At 39.7% G+C, this 16,187-nt stretch overlaps 1 protein-coding gene across 1 annotated transcript in view; it reads left to right on the top strand.

Moving 5' to 3' along the window:
- The first annotated feature begins 1,252 nt into the window (after positions 1-1,252).
- LOC134531267 (uncharacterized) overlaps positions 1,253-16,187 on the top strand; it is a 141,543-nt gene continuing 126,608 nt past the window's right edge. The window contains exon 1 of the mRNA XM_063366959.1: positions 1,253-1,502. Coding sequence (XP_063223029.1) covers positions 1,253-1,502 — 250 coding nt within the window. The remainder of the gene's footprint in view (positions 1,503-16,187) is intronic.

The raw sequence follows: 16,187 nt of genomic DNA, 5'->3' as shown, positions 1-16,187 counted from the left end.
ATTTGAACACCATATTTTTACCATCCCTATATAATCCTTTTATTTTATTTTACAAAAAAAAAAAAAAAATTGAAATCATCTTGGTAGTAAATCCATGAAAATTAAGGTTGAATGAATGTGTTTTCTTCTTGTGCCACGTCGTACCTTGGAATGGTCGGATTCATGGTCTTTCTACGTTCAATTCCTAGAATTCTCCGTTTAGTAAACTAATCTTATGGGATTTAAACGTGCACTAGATATCAGTTTCAACCGAAGCATTTATTTGCTTTGTATTTCTTAACTTTTTTTCTGCCTTAATAGACGACACGCATAGACGTAAATAGTGTTTTGCTGAACGTATTAAAATGACAGTTTTAAGTAACCCACAGCCTGTTATAAATCCGTCTGCATATTTAACTCCGTCTGATGGTTTCATCCAGTGGCTGGGAGTAGTGTCTGGTGCGCCAGAGGCCGTGGGTTCAGTTTCCGGCTGAGTCGGGAATTATTCACTTGTAGAAAACTTCCTTCAGGCTCAGGCGGAGGTGCTTGTGGTGTTCCTTCACATTCTTAACATAGAAATCACCTCTTCGAGAGAGTGTCAGTTGCATCGCAATATTTCATGCAAATTATCTAGAGTCAGACATATTGAATTATTGTCTATAATCAAAACAAAAAAAATTCCACAAATCTCTGAGTTCAACTCGTGACAAGCAGAAAGATAAGAAAGTAACAGGATGGCGGTACGACATACGGATGCGTAAGGCGATGTAATCTTCAAGATAGTAGCCGACTACGAACCTCTATCGCCGACTCGGAGCTCATACATTTAAGTCAGTTTGGGTGACATCAAGTCAGCTTCCCCATTCACGCTCACGCCAGTGGCCAGGTCAGGCCGTACGCGAATGGAATCGTTATTTTAAATATAAGCTTCCTGGAAATACAATTGCTGTGGCTTCTGTGTCAGGCATGTCTGGCTATAAGGGGAATAATGTAGTACATTGTTGTTGTCCACTAAGTACTACTATAATCTCTCTGTAACCTTATGTAGCTAAGTTGCTATAATTTCCTTATTCTGTCTTCGCTTGTTTTTTTTTTCCCTTCCTTCTTTTTAAATCCGGGTTTGCAACGTCCCTGTACGCGCTCAAAGAGACATAAAATTATTTCTCGGGAGTTGGTCTTGGGTTCGTGTTGACGTCCTGCCACTCGAAGAGCTCGCACGCCAGCTCAAGGCAGGGAGAAAGGTTTCCAGAAGTTCTGTTTCCAGGTCACGGCCATGTTGGAGCGTGGCGCCCCTGGCGGCTGGACCCGGCGACGCGCGCGCCCGGAGCGGGACCGGCCGGCAGTGGCACCTCGCTCGTTGTCGCGGCCGGTCGCCTCGAGTCGTCGGCGAGACTTCCTTAGAGCACGTGACAACACTCGGCGATTTCAGTGGTGGTCGCCGGTGAATCGAGCCCGTTCGTCGTCGACATCGTGTCTTTGGTCATCCGAGACGACGCCGAGGAGCCTTGAAGAAGACGAAACCGGTAAGTTCCTCCACACAGTGTTGCCTAGTTAGCCATCCGTGACTCCTGACTCTCGTATCAGTTTTAACGTGTCAAGCGGTTGTGTGCTCATTGGGTAGTTGCATCTTTCAGAGAGGCGATTAGTTAATGAATAAAAGCATCACTTAAATTTGAGATGCTAATAATTTAGGCTTATCCCAATCCGTGTTTTTTTATCTTTCATCTCACACTAACTAACACAGTTTTCGGTTTTGCAAATCATTATACTTTAGGAAATACGTATTATTTTCGTAATAAGTCGGTTTCAGTTCAACTAACTAAAATTTTATGATATTCGCATTTCCGTGTATAAATGCAGTTTTGAGTATGATCTATTTTTTAAATAAGTGTTTATGTGATTCATTATATATATATATATATATATATATATATATATATATATATATAACGAAATGCTTGGTCTAACTTTTACGGTTAAAATCTGTGCCAATCGGTGGTCGAGTTATTTCCTTATCGTGGTAAGGATATCTCAGTTCCGGCACTAATCAATCAGGCATAGACCATGTGGGCGCGTGTGTAAGTCCAAATGCTTCGCCCTGAGATGCAAGGCAGGATAAAAAAAACCGTTGGATTCCATGTGGTTGAAAAGAAAGTTACAATACGTCTCACCGTTCAAGAATGAAGTGAGGTTCCGAGCCACTTCGGACCAGCTGAGCAGGTGCTCATAGATGAGTCATGAGGGAGGCTGGGCTCGCCAGATGAGCGTCACGCCGCGATAGTTGGTGCAGAGACGGAACGCTGGACTCGTATTCGGGAAGACCCGCGTTCGAATTCTGGTTCAGGCATTGTCTCGATTTTCCATCGTTTCTTTCGTTCGCCATGCAAACACTGGGACAATACCCTACCAGATAGACCATGGCAGATTCTTTCACTAAGTTACTATATTTGTGTGGATTTGTTCCGTCTATAATGACCTAGCGGGAAACCGTTAGTAAAACCGAAATGTATATATTTATATAAACTCTGAACTTTTACCTGTAAGCAATCGTTGAAATAGAATTTTGACGGTTTTGTTGCGAAATTGCAGAATACAGAACGAGTTTAAAGATGGCGCGTGAATTCCATTACATGTCGTTGAACGAGCTGCGTCTTAAAACTGTGGTTTCTCGTTCGTGATGACATTGAAACCCACTTTACCGACTAATGAAGCAGGGAACAGGTTGTATATGATATATTTTTAAAAACTCTTTTTATTTAATATATGTAACTATTTTTTTAATCAAAGGGTAATTGATACTAGAAGATCTTTTTTATAATCTGTGCAAATTAAAAAAAATCTGGACAACTCATGTTACGCCAAAATATAATGAAAATAAATAAAATATTTATTATATTATAATTTGCCCAACCGCCACCATCTAAATAGCCAGTGTAGCTGGTCAGTGATAGTTACCAGTAGAAAAATAAAACAAAAGGAAGAAATTATACGAACTGAACACTACATTTGAAATTCATTTGTATTTTTTAAGGATTTCAAACCAAATATCCATCAAAATAATAGAAAAATCGGAAATGAAGAAATTCCTCGTTTGAATTTTAAATAAACTAATAAATAAATGTGTTAAATACAAAACATATAAACGACGTGCAGGCGCAAGGCACCGGATAGTCTGCAGTGACTTGACGGACACGCTACCCTGGCAGAAAGTGTGTGGCAAGCTTCAACGCTGAAGTCCAGATAACCGTTATCTTGGCTTTCGGGGTGGAGCAGCTTAGCGCTGGTTGCGGCAACAGACGTTTCGCCACGTCCTTAAGCAGTCATCTTCAGGGCCCCGCCCGTCCTCAGTCATCTTCACCTACTAACAACCACTGGACTCACAATGGCCGCGAAAATCTTACGCAATTCGATGTCAGTCTAATTAATTTTCGCACTTACTTAACCAGCAGTTATTTGGTTTATTAATGCTTGACTGTTTTGTAACTAACACTATGTTTGCTTTTTAAAACAATATTTGATAATTATTCCTAATTGCATATCCAGTTTATATTCATGTTTTACTCTTCATATTTTTTAAAAATCATATATATTTTAGTTATGGTACTTTTTTACATCACAAACATACTTAACTGCTTACTTTATTTTAAATTTTTTAATTAAAATACAATTGGATACGTTATACGGAGCATTTACTCCTATCAAAGCTTTATAATGCATACCTAAAAAATAGAAAAATAAACAACATTTTGGCAACTGTATAGTTTTAAATCACAAACACATGCAACTGCTTACTTTAATTTTTTTTAACGTTAAAATGCAATTGTATGTGTCACACATAACAATTGCTCACCGGAACAATGTTTCTCAAAGTTTTAAACAAATTTTCAAAATAAAATATATTGTGGTAATTATACAGCTTTGCATCATAAACACAACCTAATTCATTTCTTTATTCAAGTATTTTATTTTTAAAGTTCACCTGGATACGCAATAAGGAATAATTCACCAGTATTCTTATCCAGTATTCAAACTTGGAAGCTCTTGATCCGGAAGGTGACAGCTATGCAGTGTGTTCGGAGTAGACTCCGCGAACGAAACGAACGAATGCACTGTGTGTGGCTTAACGTCTTGCTCCAAGCCACGAGTCCCAGTGGCGATCGTCTTTGTCGTTCTCTTGTACCCGCGCAAGAGCGGGTTATTCGAAAATAACCCCCAGAGGGTTAGCTAGAGCAAAGAATACCAAATAAGAGAGCACAGCTAGAATTGAAAGAACTAAAAAAGATGCCCCTATCCTCGGCCTTAGGTTACGGATACAGTGGATGTGTGTTCTGACGAGTTTGTCGGTACAATCAAACAATGCGAATGAAATGGAAGTTTTTACACTGCTTGCAAACCGCCTCTGCAGATTTCGCACGAACACGTCAGAACCAGTTGGTGGTTCAAAACAGTTTGATTTTTCGCATTTAGTTATGACGTCCGTGTGTTAGTTGTAGTTTAATCAAATAGGTCATTACAACGGATGTCGAAAAATTGATAATTCTTGTATTTGAAAACAAGTGTCTGTGGAATATGCAAGAAAAAATTTATAGTATACGAACTTTGTGTCATTTTGAATTACTCATTAAACTTTATTGGTTGACTTAAAAGATCTTGTAAGAGCATTTGATACTCTCCTTTATCGTCTGCCGCAGCCAAAAATCCATTAATATATTCATTTTTTTAATACGCATTGATAAATACTATAACATCGGACTTTCAAGGAAATACGCATCGTCTATGGGTTCCATCTTCGCTGGTGGGTAGAAAGAAGCAAACTGATATCAGAACACGCCTCCACTGAAACCACAATGTTCTGACGAAACAAATGTGAGCTGTTCTGAACGAATTCATTTCCGTCAGAACGCGCGTCCACCGCAGCCGAACCCTGAAGCCAGTTCACGGTAGAGGGGGGAAATGAGCAGCGCAGCAGCTGCGCTCGGGTGGCTGGGCTGCGGCGGGTGTCCCAACTGATGTTCCGGTTAATTGCCGGAGAAATCGCGAGACACGTCATTTGGAAGCGTATTTCAGAAGCCGCGATTATCCGCTCTCATTGCTGCGGTTACAGTGCACCAATATTCTGTTGCAAGAACTCGGAATGGCAGTTGTTGCATTATAACTAATTATCTACCATAAAATATGATTTTTAAAAGTAAATGTTATTTAGTATTATTTGTTGACAAGTTTTAGTTCATATAACTGTTTTTTTTAGCTGGACACACACGAGTGCTTAACTACATTAAAATAATTAATATAGGTATATACATAGGTCTATATGTTAGTTTTTTTATAATGAAGGGATATACACCCCAATTCTCATTAGAAAAATAAAAAATACATATTTACATGAAATGTATATAATTTACTGTTTTCTTTTCAAACAACATAAAATATTTCGTCTGATAATTTTTTTTCCAGTTAGTGTTATATTTTTTGTGTCTTCTCTTTGCATTGATACAAACTATGTAAACTTTTTTGATATGATTATATTACCTTTTTTTTCTGTCACCATCCTAAGTTTCCAATTACGTACCTAAAAATTATACAAGGTTCAGCATACGACTCACAGTAGTCTTATCGTTGTAATAAAGAGATTACGAAAATATTCAGCTCGTGAGCTTTAAATCTTCACACGCAAGTTTTCGTGCTTCCTTCTAGCAGCTAGATTCCAGATCGTAACTTTCGTGAGTTATCATTTTACTTTATCACGAAGTTGCCTTCGTATAGCCACGTGTGAGCTCGAATCACAATAATAATTCATTTAATTCCATGTATTATATACTTTTTTAACCGTCAATTTTACGTACTTTTACAGCAATCACGATGAAAACATGGCTGTCCTTTAATTAATTACTTTAGGACAGTAATTGTAAGAATCAAACAGGTAATCTAAAGTAGTGATTTCAAAAGTTTTCTATGAACTGGAAATCAAGGTATTTGACATTTATGTCCGACATATGATTATACTCATACGTATACTATACGTATACTACTATATATATATACTCAGAACTCCCCCTTGTGCGAGTCCATCTTGCACTTTACCGGTTTAGTCTAAGTTTTGTTTCGAAAAAATGATTAAATGATTAATGCAATTGGGGAATGTTTATTTAATACAGTTTCTTGGACGTACGCCATTGCAGGTGTTGCACTGTTTGTGCCTGATGATGGGGAAAAATGCCAGTTCCCGAAACGTCGCAACTGTTTGGTCATAAGAAACCTCCTGTGTTTTTCGGTGCTGTCATCGTTGTTATGTCCATTATCTGTTTATCTTCATCGTTGTGTTCGTATATGTGCTGCGTTGTCCAGGTTTTGCTGTCCGTTTTCATTTACTGATATTGTAGAAACTGTCTCGTCGTTGTTAGCCCACTGTTATTATTTTTTTACTGGCTAAATTCCTTCCACGGAATGTTTGAATGTCTTTCTAAGTGCTGTCGTCATATTGTTGTCCATAATACTTGTTTAGGTTCATCGTTGGGTTTATCTACTTGACGTCAGCTGATCTAGGCTTGTTCTCTGTTGGGTTTTATATTTACGTTCTTAAAACCTTATTTTGCATTTACTTGTTTCTAACTGGGAAACGAATGGGATCAGCGCGTGGATAGTTGCTCGAGGCCTGTGCGCCCCCGACTGCGTGCAGCGGCGTCGAGGCGGTCGCCCAACGAGAACAAGGCCGGTCGCAGGAAGCCGCTGGCGAGCGGGCAAGGCGCGCGTGCAGCGAGGAAAGGAACGGCATGTGGTGCAGAAACAAGTAACGAGGGTGCCTGAGATCACGACGGCCGCATAACTCGAGCCGCCGACACGCGACTTCGCGCCGTAGGAAATTAGCATATATATTTTTTTTTGGCGTTGAGATTTCACTCAGCGATATTTGACTCGCTCAAATGATCAGAGCTAAGACTCTGAAACTTTACTATATCTTGTTACTAATATTGGTTTCTTCAATGCCTGGTTTTAGAAGCCCCTCGCAGCGGGAAAGGCCGTCGATAGGGTGTGGAAGGGGGACCAAGGAGGGGGTGTTAAGTTTCGAATAATATTATTTTTAGTGTGTTTGTTTACCCTTACAGTAGGACATAACATAAACGTCTGTTGCTAATAAAATCCACTGGAAAACCTGTCGTACGTAGAGGTGGGCCAATCATATCCTCAAATATAATCAAATCTTAAGTATTCGAAGGATTTTATATTCCAGGAAAAAGATTCGAAGAAAAAATTAGAGAAAATATAGTAAATTTAAAAAAAAATCAATACTGATTAAGTCTGAAGATTACCGAGTCAGTTTTTTTCTTTCGTACATTTCCTATTACCATTCCCCAAGATATTGTACTTTTAACATGTAATTATATAAATAAAATTACAGTATATATTGTTTCTGGAATCTTAGTTTGTGAAACAACCATTTAAAATGTAGAACATTTCATCACCATAGTTAATATATACCATTTATTGTGCATTATTTTATTTTTGACCTTCGAAACGTACATTCAGATTCGAGGGGTGAATTCTAGGTACTCTCTGGGATTCGGATTCGAGAATCGAATTCGAGAAAATTGAGATTTGACCCTTCACTAGTTATGTTATGCGATACTCGCAGATCTCCTGTACAGTTATGGTCATGGTAACGTTTAGTATTTAGATTTTTTTTTAAATTTGGATTTTGAACAATTGTACATTAAGTAGTGGGTAGGGGGCCCAGTAAAATTGTTTGTCCCTTACTGTCCCTCAAAACTGTGAAACTGAAATGATATAAGTAATTCTACGGCCCCCCTCCGGATATCTTATAGTTTATCGCCCCTGTTCATAGCGAAGGGCATGTTTGTAATGCGGGTTTGTGTAAGTGATAACGTCAACCTTCCCAGGCTTAGGACGTGCGCAGGAACTCTGTGGACTAACCCCCCCATATTCAAGAGGACACTCATATATGCATATATGTTCACATATATATGCATATACACATGCACGCATACATACATAGATGAATATGCATATAAATAGATGTAGATACATATATACACACACAAAGGATGTACACAGTACAGTATACATACACATATGTACACATACAGTATATGCATGTACACACATATGCATCAAATCCTGCCCCGGTGATCCAGATAGCGGTCTTCAGTTGCTTGGCGAGATCAGTCCATGCAGGATGTTGCGAGGGTTGCTTATAATATAAGCGTGAAACTTACTTATACTATTTAAGAATAGTATTATAATTTAAAGAAAGGAAGTTAATTAAATACTTAAGTCAGGATCTTTTAAATATTTGGCCTCAGCTCGCAGTGCAGATATTCACATTTTGAGACTTGACTTGACAAGACTTTATGCCTTTTTTTTTGAAATTGAAGTTAGTGGACTTGTTCAGCTATGGTTCCATAAAAACGTAATCCAAGTTAAAGTAGTAAGTTAATATCAAAATATTTTTTTTATTCATGGTGCAATGTTCGTTAATAGCAGAAATCTCGGAATACTGCTATGCATTCAAAATTTTAAATAAACCAAACAAAAAAAAAAAAAGGCCTACAGCAAAGTGAGTTATGTTTCTTTCTGATAATTTACTAATGAAAAAAAAACTAATCCCATTATTGTATTAGCAGAAATTTTGAAAGCATAGATTGTCACTGGATAAGGTGGTAACTAACCTCTTTTCCCGCTGTTTGCTTTCAAATTCTTTTCTTTCGTTGGTGGAAATGATAGGGTTTGGAGGGGGATATATCGTCCCATCTCACCCGCCGCATACGCCCCAGCCGTGACGGAAAGCGTCGGCCACAAAAGGTTTCCGGGGTGTTGACGGAAGCCCGACAGAAGAGCGGGCGGCCGAGATGCCTCTTGGAGATCGCGGACTTACTGACACGACGCCCGTGACAGCTGTCGCGCAGATGCAGCGACTCCCGCCTCGCCTCAAAGGCGACGTCGCCGCCGGCTTCCGGCGAAGAAAACACGACCCTGGTTCCGTATCTGCAGCTGGTTCTTTGCTGCGATTCTGTGCGAAGATAAACTTCAAAGAGAATGTAGATCACTCGATCAAAAAAACTACAATGTTCTCATTTACACGTTTGGAAATACAACTTTAAACGGCAATAACAACTCGAATAATAATTTTAAATCATCTCGAACCATAGAAGATGGAATTTGTTCCAAGATTAAATTCAAACAAACGTTTTAGTAGAGATAGAGAGTTTTTATTATATAATCCTTTTGTAATCGAAGGAAGCCATAAAGAAGCAACCAAACTTTTTTTACTTAGTAATTATCTCTTTACTGTTGCAAAATCTTATATTAACCACACCGTGAGAATTTATATATCTAACGTATTTTTTAAACTATCATCTCCCAGGTTCAAACAGAAAATATCAAAATACACTATATTATATGTTCATATCAAGCATCGCCTATATTTAAGAAAGTTTTTATGGGGATTTTGGTCCAAAATCTATCTAAAAAAAAATTAATGACTGAAATTTTTGTTCTCAACTACTTCCGGACAATCGTTTCGCACTGACGAAAACAGACTATCGAAATACTTAATTTATTGTACACCATTTTTATAAATCTCTTTTAGTATAGTACATAGTTATAAGGAAGTTCACCTGTTGTCAACACACGCGTTTACGTATTTTGAAAGAATTTTCTGCGTCTTGACATCTCACAATTTTAAAAGTTTTTCGTGGTAAAAACAAAGTTTCCATTTCGCATTTAAGGACGAGTCGACAGTCTTGTGGGAAAAGTGACCGAGAACTAACAGGATCGTTCCAAATGTCAGAACAGACAGTTTATTTCACGGATAATGTCTGTGATTTTGTTATTCTCCATTTTCATGAAGAGAGAAGTGCAACTTAGTTCAAGGAATACTTGAACGCGTGGCTTGGGAGAATGGACGATGTGGCGACATTTCACGTGACTGAGATGTTTTTTTCCGCGGACCGAGAGAGTTCGCGCGCCTAAACACCCGAGTTGCGGTTGCGACGCAGACGCGAAGACGCGGCGGCGCCGGTGAGGTGTTAGACAATGGCGGGGCAGGCAGAGCGGGGCAAGTGTCGAAATGTTATCCGCGCCTGGGCGAGCCACGGCGTGTTTCATCTGTCATTACCCCGCAAGTGGGTCGCTGTAATTCCGCCGCCAAACAGCCCCGCTCGGGAGGTGGCGAATACCAACACAGGCCGCCATCTTGCGACGTGTCGTCGTTCCCACGGCGGTGTTTGCAGGCGGGACGGTTTAATGTCCCGTTGCGTAGAAACACCCTGTGTTTGATCACGGGGTATACCGTCCCTGTTCTGTCGTAGTTTAGCCTCTGTCACAATCCCAGCCGCTTGTACTGGGGAGGGGGAGAAAAGAGTTCATTCCCTCCTTGAGCGGCGGCTCCAGGGCAGGGAAGCCGGTGATTTTAATTTTAGTTTATTTTGGTTTGTCTAATGTTCTTTTTAAAAAAATTGGAAACATATTGGGAAAAGGAAAATTAATATTTTATTAACTTGTAACCTAAAGTGCTGGTTAATAACTATTTAAATTGATGATTTCGTATTGGAAAGATTCTAAAAGATTTTAGTGCCACGTCATTATGCAGGAAATTTGATATAAAGCATTCATAAAACTGACCCGAGAATAATTTATAAGGGAAGATGATAAAAGTATCCTAACGTAAATTAGCGAAATCATCGTCGAAATTTAAGTTCCAGGTTGGGTTGAAAATGTTTGGAAGAATATTTTTTTTCAAATTTTCATGGGGGAGCGCCTCCACTAAAGTAAATAGCCCCGGGTACCGCGAAGTCTAGGGCCACTACTGCCATGAGGTGTTGTGGATAAAGGTTTTGGTTTTTTTGGGGGGGTGTTGGGGGGGGGGGGGGGTTCAAGATGAGTTCCTGCTCCGGGTGGAAACTAGTCTAGTTCCCCCATGGTTATAGTGTATGTAGAGTTGTAGGTAGACTCGATGGGACAGTGTTCGGCGAATGTATCATTTCTAATCTTTAGTCGTGGGTTCGAATCCCGTATCTAGAAATTATGTATTCAGATTCTGTTACTTTGAAATATGTTTTTTGCTGAGACCTCTTGCATAAGGCGGGAACGTCTAACTTAACAAAAATTACATATAATAAAAAAAATATTCTGTGAAACACTATCGGTAGCATGTTTTGTAATGCTTGTAAAAAATGAGCAGAAATATTCGTTCTCCAAACAATAAATGGCAAAATGCAATTTTTTTTGTTTTAAAAAATTTTCCTCCAAGAGGTCAACTTTGTGATGACTTGGTTTGATGTTTGTTTACAGCATTCTGGAGGAGTATTTGTATTTGAACCATATTCATATGGCCAATATTGTTGGCATTCCTATAATGTGGATGTTATAAATTTTGGTTTTTACAACCTCACTATCATTTATTACACTCACTCAAGACGACCTAGGATTCGTAACAAAAAAAAAATCAACATAATTCTTGTGGTTTGGTGAATAGCTGAAAGGCTTTAATTTACGTGTAGCCTCTTTATTCCTTTATTTCTTTGAAAACACATTGTCATAAACCTGCGCTCGACACACACATAATAAAAAAATATATATTTCACTCGATCGCGTGTGTGCAAATTCTGGTTTCCAACAACAGTTTTCCAACACTGGTTTTCCAACAACCGCGAAACACACCTGAGAAGAAAATCGTTTACTGATGTAACACGATGACCGGGTCAAAGGTCGCGCCCTGATGAACGGAACGAAACGAGGGTAGCTTTCTGTTAAACTTCTCGTGGGTTGTCGTAGAGTGGATGTTAGATACAGAGCTCGTTTGGACTTGAGCATCGTGCCAAGATACGTATAAATCTCTGAGTAGGCAAAGTAAATTTTTTGTTTCGTATATTCGCTTGGTGTTGAATTCCGAGCCTAAGTATGGTTGTACGAACTGTTTTAAAGACGTTCTTGGATATCTTTTCTGGTGATGAAATGCGAAAATGATATTAATGTTTTGCGTTTTAAAGAAGTTTTAGAGTTCAGGTTTGTTGTTATGATTATGTTTACATGCTATACATACATACATACACACATACACATGTTTCCTATAGTTTTGTTGTACTGCTCACGTGCTTGATGCAGATTGGCCAAGCGAACCTGCGCACGCTAGATTCTGGCCAGAAAACCTCGCCCGCGTTCGACGACCTCTTCAACCAGACCGTCTGTCTCTCGTCTGCCGCTCGCAGCTGCGAGTCGGCCCGCGCACCTGCAGCTGTCGGCAGTGTGCCCGACAGCTGTGACCATGGAGTGAACTCAGGCGCTGCGCAGTAGTTGGTGTCCGTGGTGCCTGCAACCACTTGACTTGTTGGCCCCACCAATCATCATCAAGGACTGGCGAAGGCTTTTTTTTTTTAAATTGTAACATCTCCATACCGACTCGCAATAACATCACTCAACTCAACTACGTTCTTTGATTAATTCTTGAAATGGCGTATGTTCACAACATTTTTTTGTGTACATACGCCATTTCCGTTAAAGAACAGACAAAAAAAATACTAACTTACAAACACACAGGAACAAGCCAAAATCAGATAAAGTCAAAATTTAAAAGCAAGAAAACAGCACAGAGGATTCTTTGGAAAGAATTAGACGAATATCACAGCACACAGTGGGCTGAAAACGAAAAAGACAGTTGCGACATGAACAGTGAATACATACAAACAAAAACCTTCGGACAACATAGCGACAACACAGCAACGCACAGGCGAACCCAATGAGAAAACTAATTAATGTTTTTGACAACATAAAAACAGCACAGACGAACACAGTGGGCTTTCTAAGACAATACAGATGCGACAACACAGGCCCAAACAGACTGTGTGTTTGTGTAGTTTTTTTTTTGTCCATTATTGAGGTTTCTCTGTGACATACAGTGTAAACCAGCAATGACGTATGCCCACAAAAATGTTTTAAGCCACTCAACTAGTTATTTATAATCTCGTTGATCAATTAAATAGCTCTTCTGTGCTTGTACAGGGAAATTGTAACTTAATATTTAGCATGTAGTTTGCACAGCTGTCAGCACAATACGTAAACAACGTGTTTGTGCTCATGTAACTTATATAAATTAAACCTGCTTAAAAATAAATATACAAACACCGACCACTAACAGACCAGCGTCACAAATAATTGTAATTCCTAAAGTAAGGGCGTATGTCCCATTTCAGGCTATTACATAATATTTACGTTCCACATGGTTGAACTTGCTGACTTTTTGAGTGGCTGAACTTATACAAAATGAAAATAACATACATCGCCTACTTTTTGCATAAGCAGCTGACAAAGCTGCGTTTGTAACTTTTTTTGTGTGTGTAGTATGGATAAGAAGAATGAAATGGAACATAAAACTGTAACTTTTTATATTTAAAGTTATATTTACTGGCTGCTATATGATATGGTTTAATTTCTTTAAAAAAATTTTTTTTTACCTAGCCTCTTAAAATCAAATGAATTTTTATGATTTTAAAAGACAAAGTAAAATTAATTAAACATCTCTTAAACAATTCTAAACCACACCATGCAGTAGACACCAGTAGTGCCTTTAAGTACAAAAATTTTCAGTTATTTATAAAATTTGATTCTCCTTATCCAAACTGCACAAAAATTATAAAAATTCAACTTTGCCAGCTAATTATGCAACAAGTGTGCACTATTAATTTTTAAATTTTTTTTAAGTGCGGCCACACAAAAAATGTACAAATTATAACCGTGTTAAACGTAAAAATAAAATAATGTCCTGGAACTGGACATACACCCTTAATTTCTCGTGTTTGGCCTCGTAGTTTAAAACTGCGAGTGTAGAGAATTGCGACCAATGACGTGCGGGTCTTGAGCAGCTGCGCGGCAGGCTGACCTCTCTTCACCCTATGTGTTGGTCGCGTGGTTGCAATGACCGCGGTTGGTTCGGAATGAAGGTTCCGCCGGGCGCCGGCGGTGTCGTGGGCGGACCCGTCCTGCCCCCGCCCCCTGTCCCCCGGAAACTGGCGGACGGGCAGCTCTCTGCTCCGGCACTGGCCTGGAGAGCTAACTATCAGAGGCTGGCTAGGTCCTCGGCCGTATCACGGGCTCTCTAGGTGTTCTGAGCACTTGCATAGATGTGATATGCGCCTTCATTGTTCGCTGAAGGGGGTTGGCCAGAGAGTTCCTGCTAGTTGCCGAATGGGCTTAGGGGTTGTGGTGGTGCCGATGCTGGGATGGGTTACCTCAGCCTCTCGACATAGCCTTTCCCCAACACCTCTGAACCGCGTTGAAGTGACGTACCCACTTCCCTCGCCGTGTGGTGGGGCCCAGTGTTTTGGACATCGACATCGGTTCATTAGAGACGGTGCGGAGTAATGGAGCATTGGCGGAATGAATGGATGGGGGAAACGGGAGTTTCCTGAGAAAACCCATCGCTAGAGACTGGAAAATTTTGCGGATTTATTTCGCGATAGGCTGGAATCCAAATACGTTTACCTTTTAGCTGATCCAGTGATATGACCACAGGTTATCTGAAGGACTCTGAGCCAATGGAAAAACCTTAACAAAAGAAGTATCGAACCAAAAGCATCCCATTTAACAGGTGTCGCTAATCGTAATCAGTATCAAATGAACAGGTCTTATTTCCCCTAGTACACAGAGGATTATGGAGTCTATCCTAGAGGACATCGAAACTGCGAATTTTTCCAGTCTCTGCCCCATCGCACGATTATTTGGCAACATAATAGTCATTTGAATGGCCTACAGATGGAGTCAAGGCTTTCCCTGCCAAGTAATGCTACGAAGCATAGTTTTTAACACATTTTAATATATGTATATTTTTTTCCTATAGTTCTGTTGCGGTGATATTATTGGAGAGGGTAGCTTATCATTTAACATTTTCTATTTTTAAAACAAATGTTTTCATTCTGAATATAAAAAATAAATCCTTCAGTTAAGTAGTTTATGTCTGTGAGTAATCACGTGACAACTGGAGTGAGCATGGGTGCGTTATGAAGCTTACAAGACGAACATTCAGAGAGAATTATTGTGGCTTCTGTAATGTTGATTTCTCTTCTCCGTAAAGAGACCTTTTTAGTGACCGCCTGAGACAAGTGATGTCGTGTGCAGGTTCCAGTTGAGTTTTTGTCGTCGGTTTGGTAAAGTGTCTGGAGTGTTGGGTCCTCAGGAGTCCTGCAACGAGGCGAGGAGACCGGAACCTGTAACGGCTGTAAAGCGAACAATCTTGCATGATTCTTTCACGAGCACTCCATAGGTTATCAGGTTTGTAGTCGTAGCCCGGTAAACACACGTCTTTCTGTGCAACACCGTGCGAAGCTAAGCTCTTCCTCGAACATCCTGAACGTCTACACCTGCTGTGCAATAGTTGGCACCAGACAATGTTTCCTTTCCCAAGCCGCCAAAAGGTCACATCATTTCCATTCCTAGTTACGCAATCATGCTGTTATTTTTATCAAGTCTAGACTTTCAAACGTTCTGTTTTTTTTTGGCCAATAGCCAAAGACGGTTCAGCCTTCTGGTGAACACATACTATTTATTCTCTTTCTATTTTTAACACGTATGTGGCTCTCAGCTCTATCATTCAGTTCACGTGTTAGTCATTTAAATAAACGTTAGTTATTATATAGTTACCATTAGCACAAAATAGATGGGACAAATGTTATGAAAACTAGTAAAAGACTTTTCTTTTCCAAATGCGGAACGTACGTCACACTTGGACTTGTTCTCTGTTCGCAATACCTACGTTGATGGTACGACGAGGTTATTGTCTGATGCCATTCATCGTCACCTTCGTCATACTTATTTATTATATCCCAGCATCAGTACACAGGCTTTTAAAAAATAACAACGTGGAGTTAACTTTTGTGGAGCTAACTGCAGCTCGATAGATCTATGTGAGGATGATGTAGGTTTGAGACGCGAGTGGTACTGTGGTGTGCATATCTTTGGAACGAGAGTGCATTGTTTACATGTAAGGTGTTCATAATGTCAACCTCGCCGAAGTCGAGTGGAGGTCAGTAAACTATCCATCGTGGTGACTGTCTTAACTTTAAATCTGAAGCTGCAATTTGTTCACATTTATTTTCGAAGTTATTGGCTTCCCCACCATATAAAGCGACTCTCTGTCCGGAAAATTGCAGATTCCCTGTATCAAAGCAGGAAGGATGGAAGCGAGTTCCTGAGTCAGCCAG

The sequence above is a fragment of the Bacillus rossius genome, chromosome 3 (genome assembly GCF_032445375.1).
Source record: "Bacillus rossius redtenbacheri isolate Brsri chromosome 3, Brsri_v3, whole genome shotgun sequence".
Lineage (NCBI taxonomy): Eukaryota > Metazoa > Arthropoda > Insecta > Phasmatodea > Bacillidae > Bacillus > Bacillus rossius.
The sequence above is the reverse complement of the archived record's forward strand: the minus strand, read 5'-3'. Positions and strand labels throughout refer to the sequence as shown.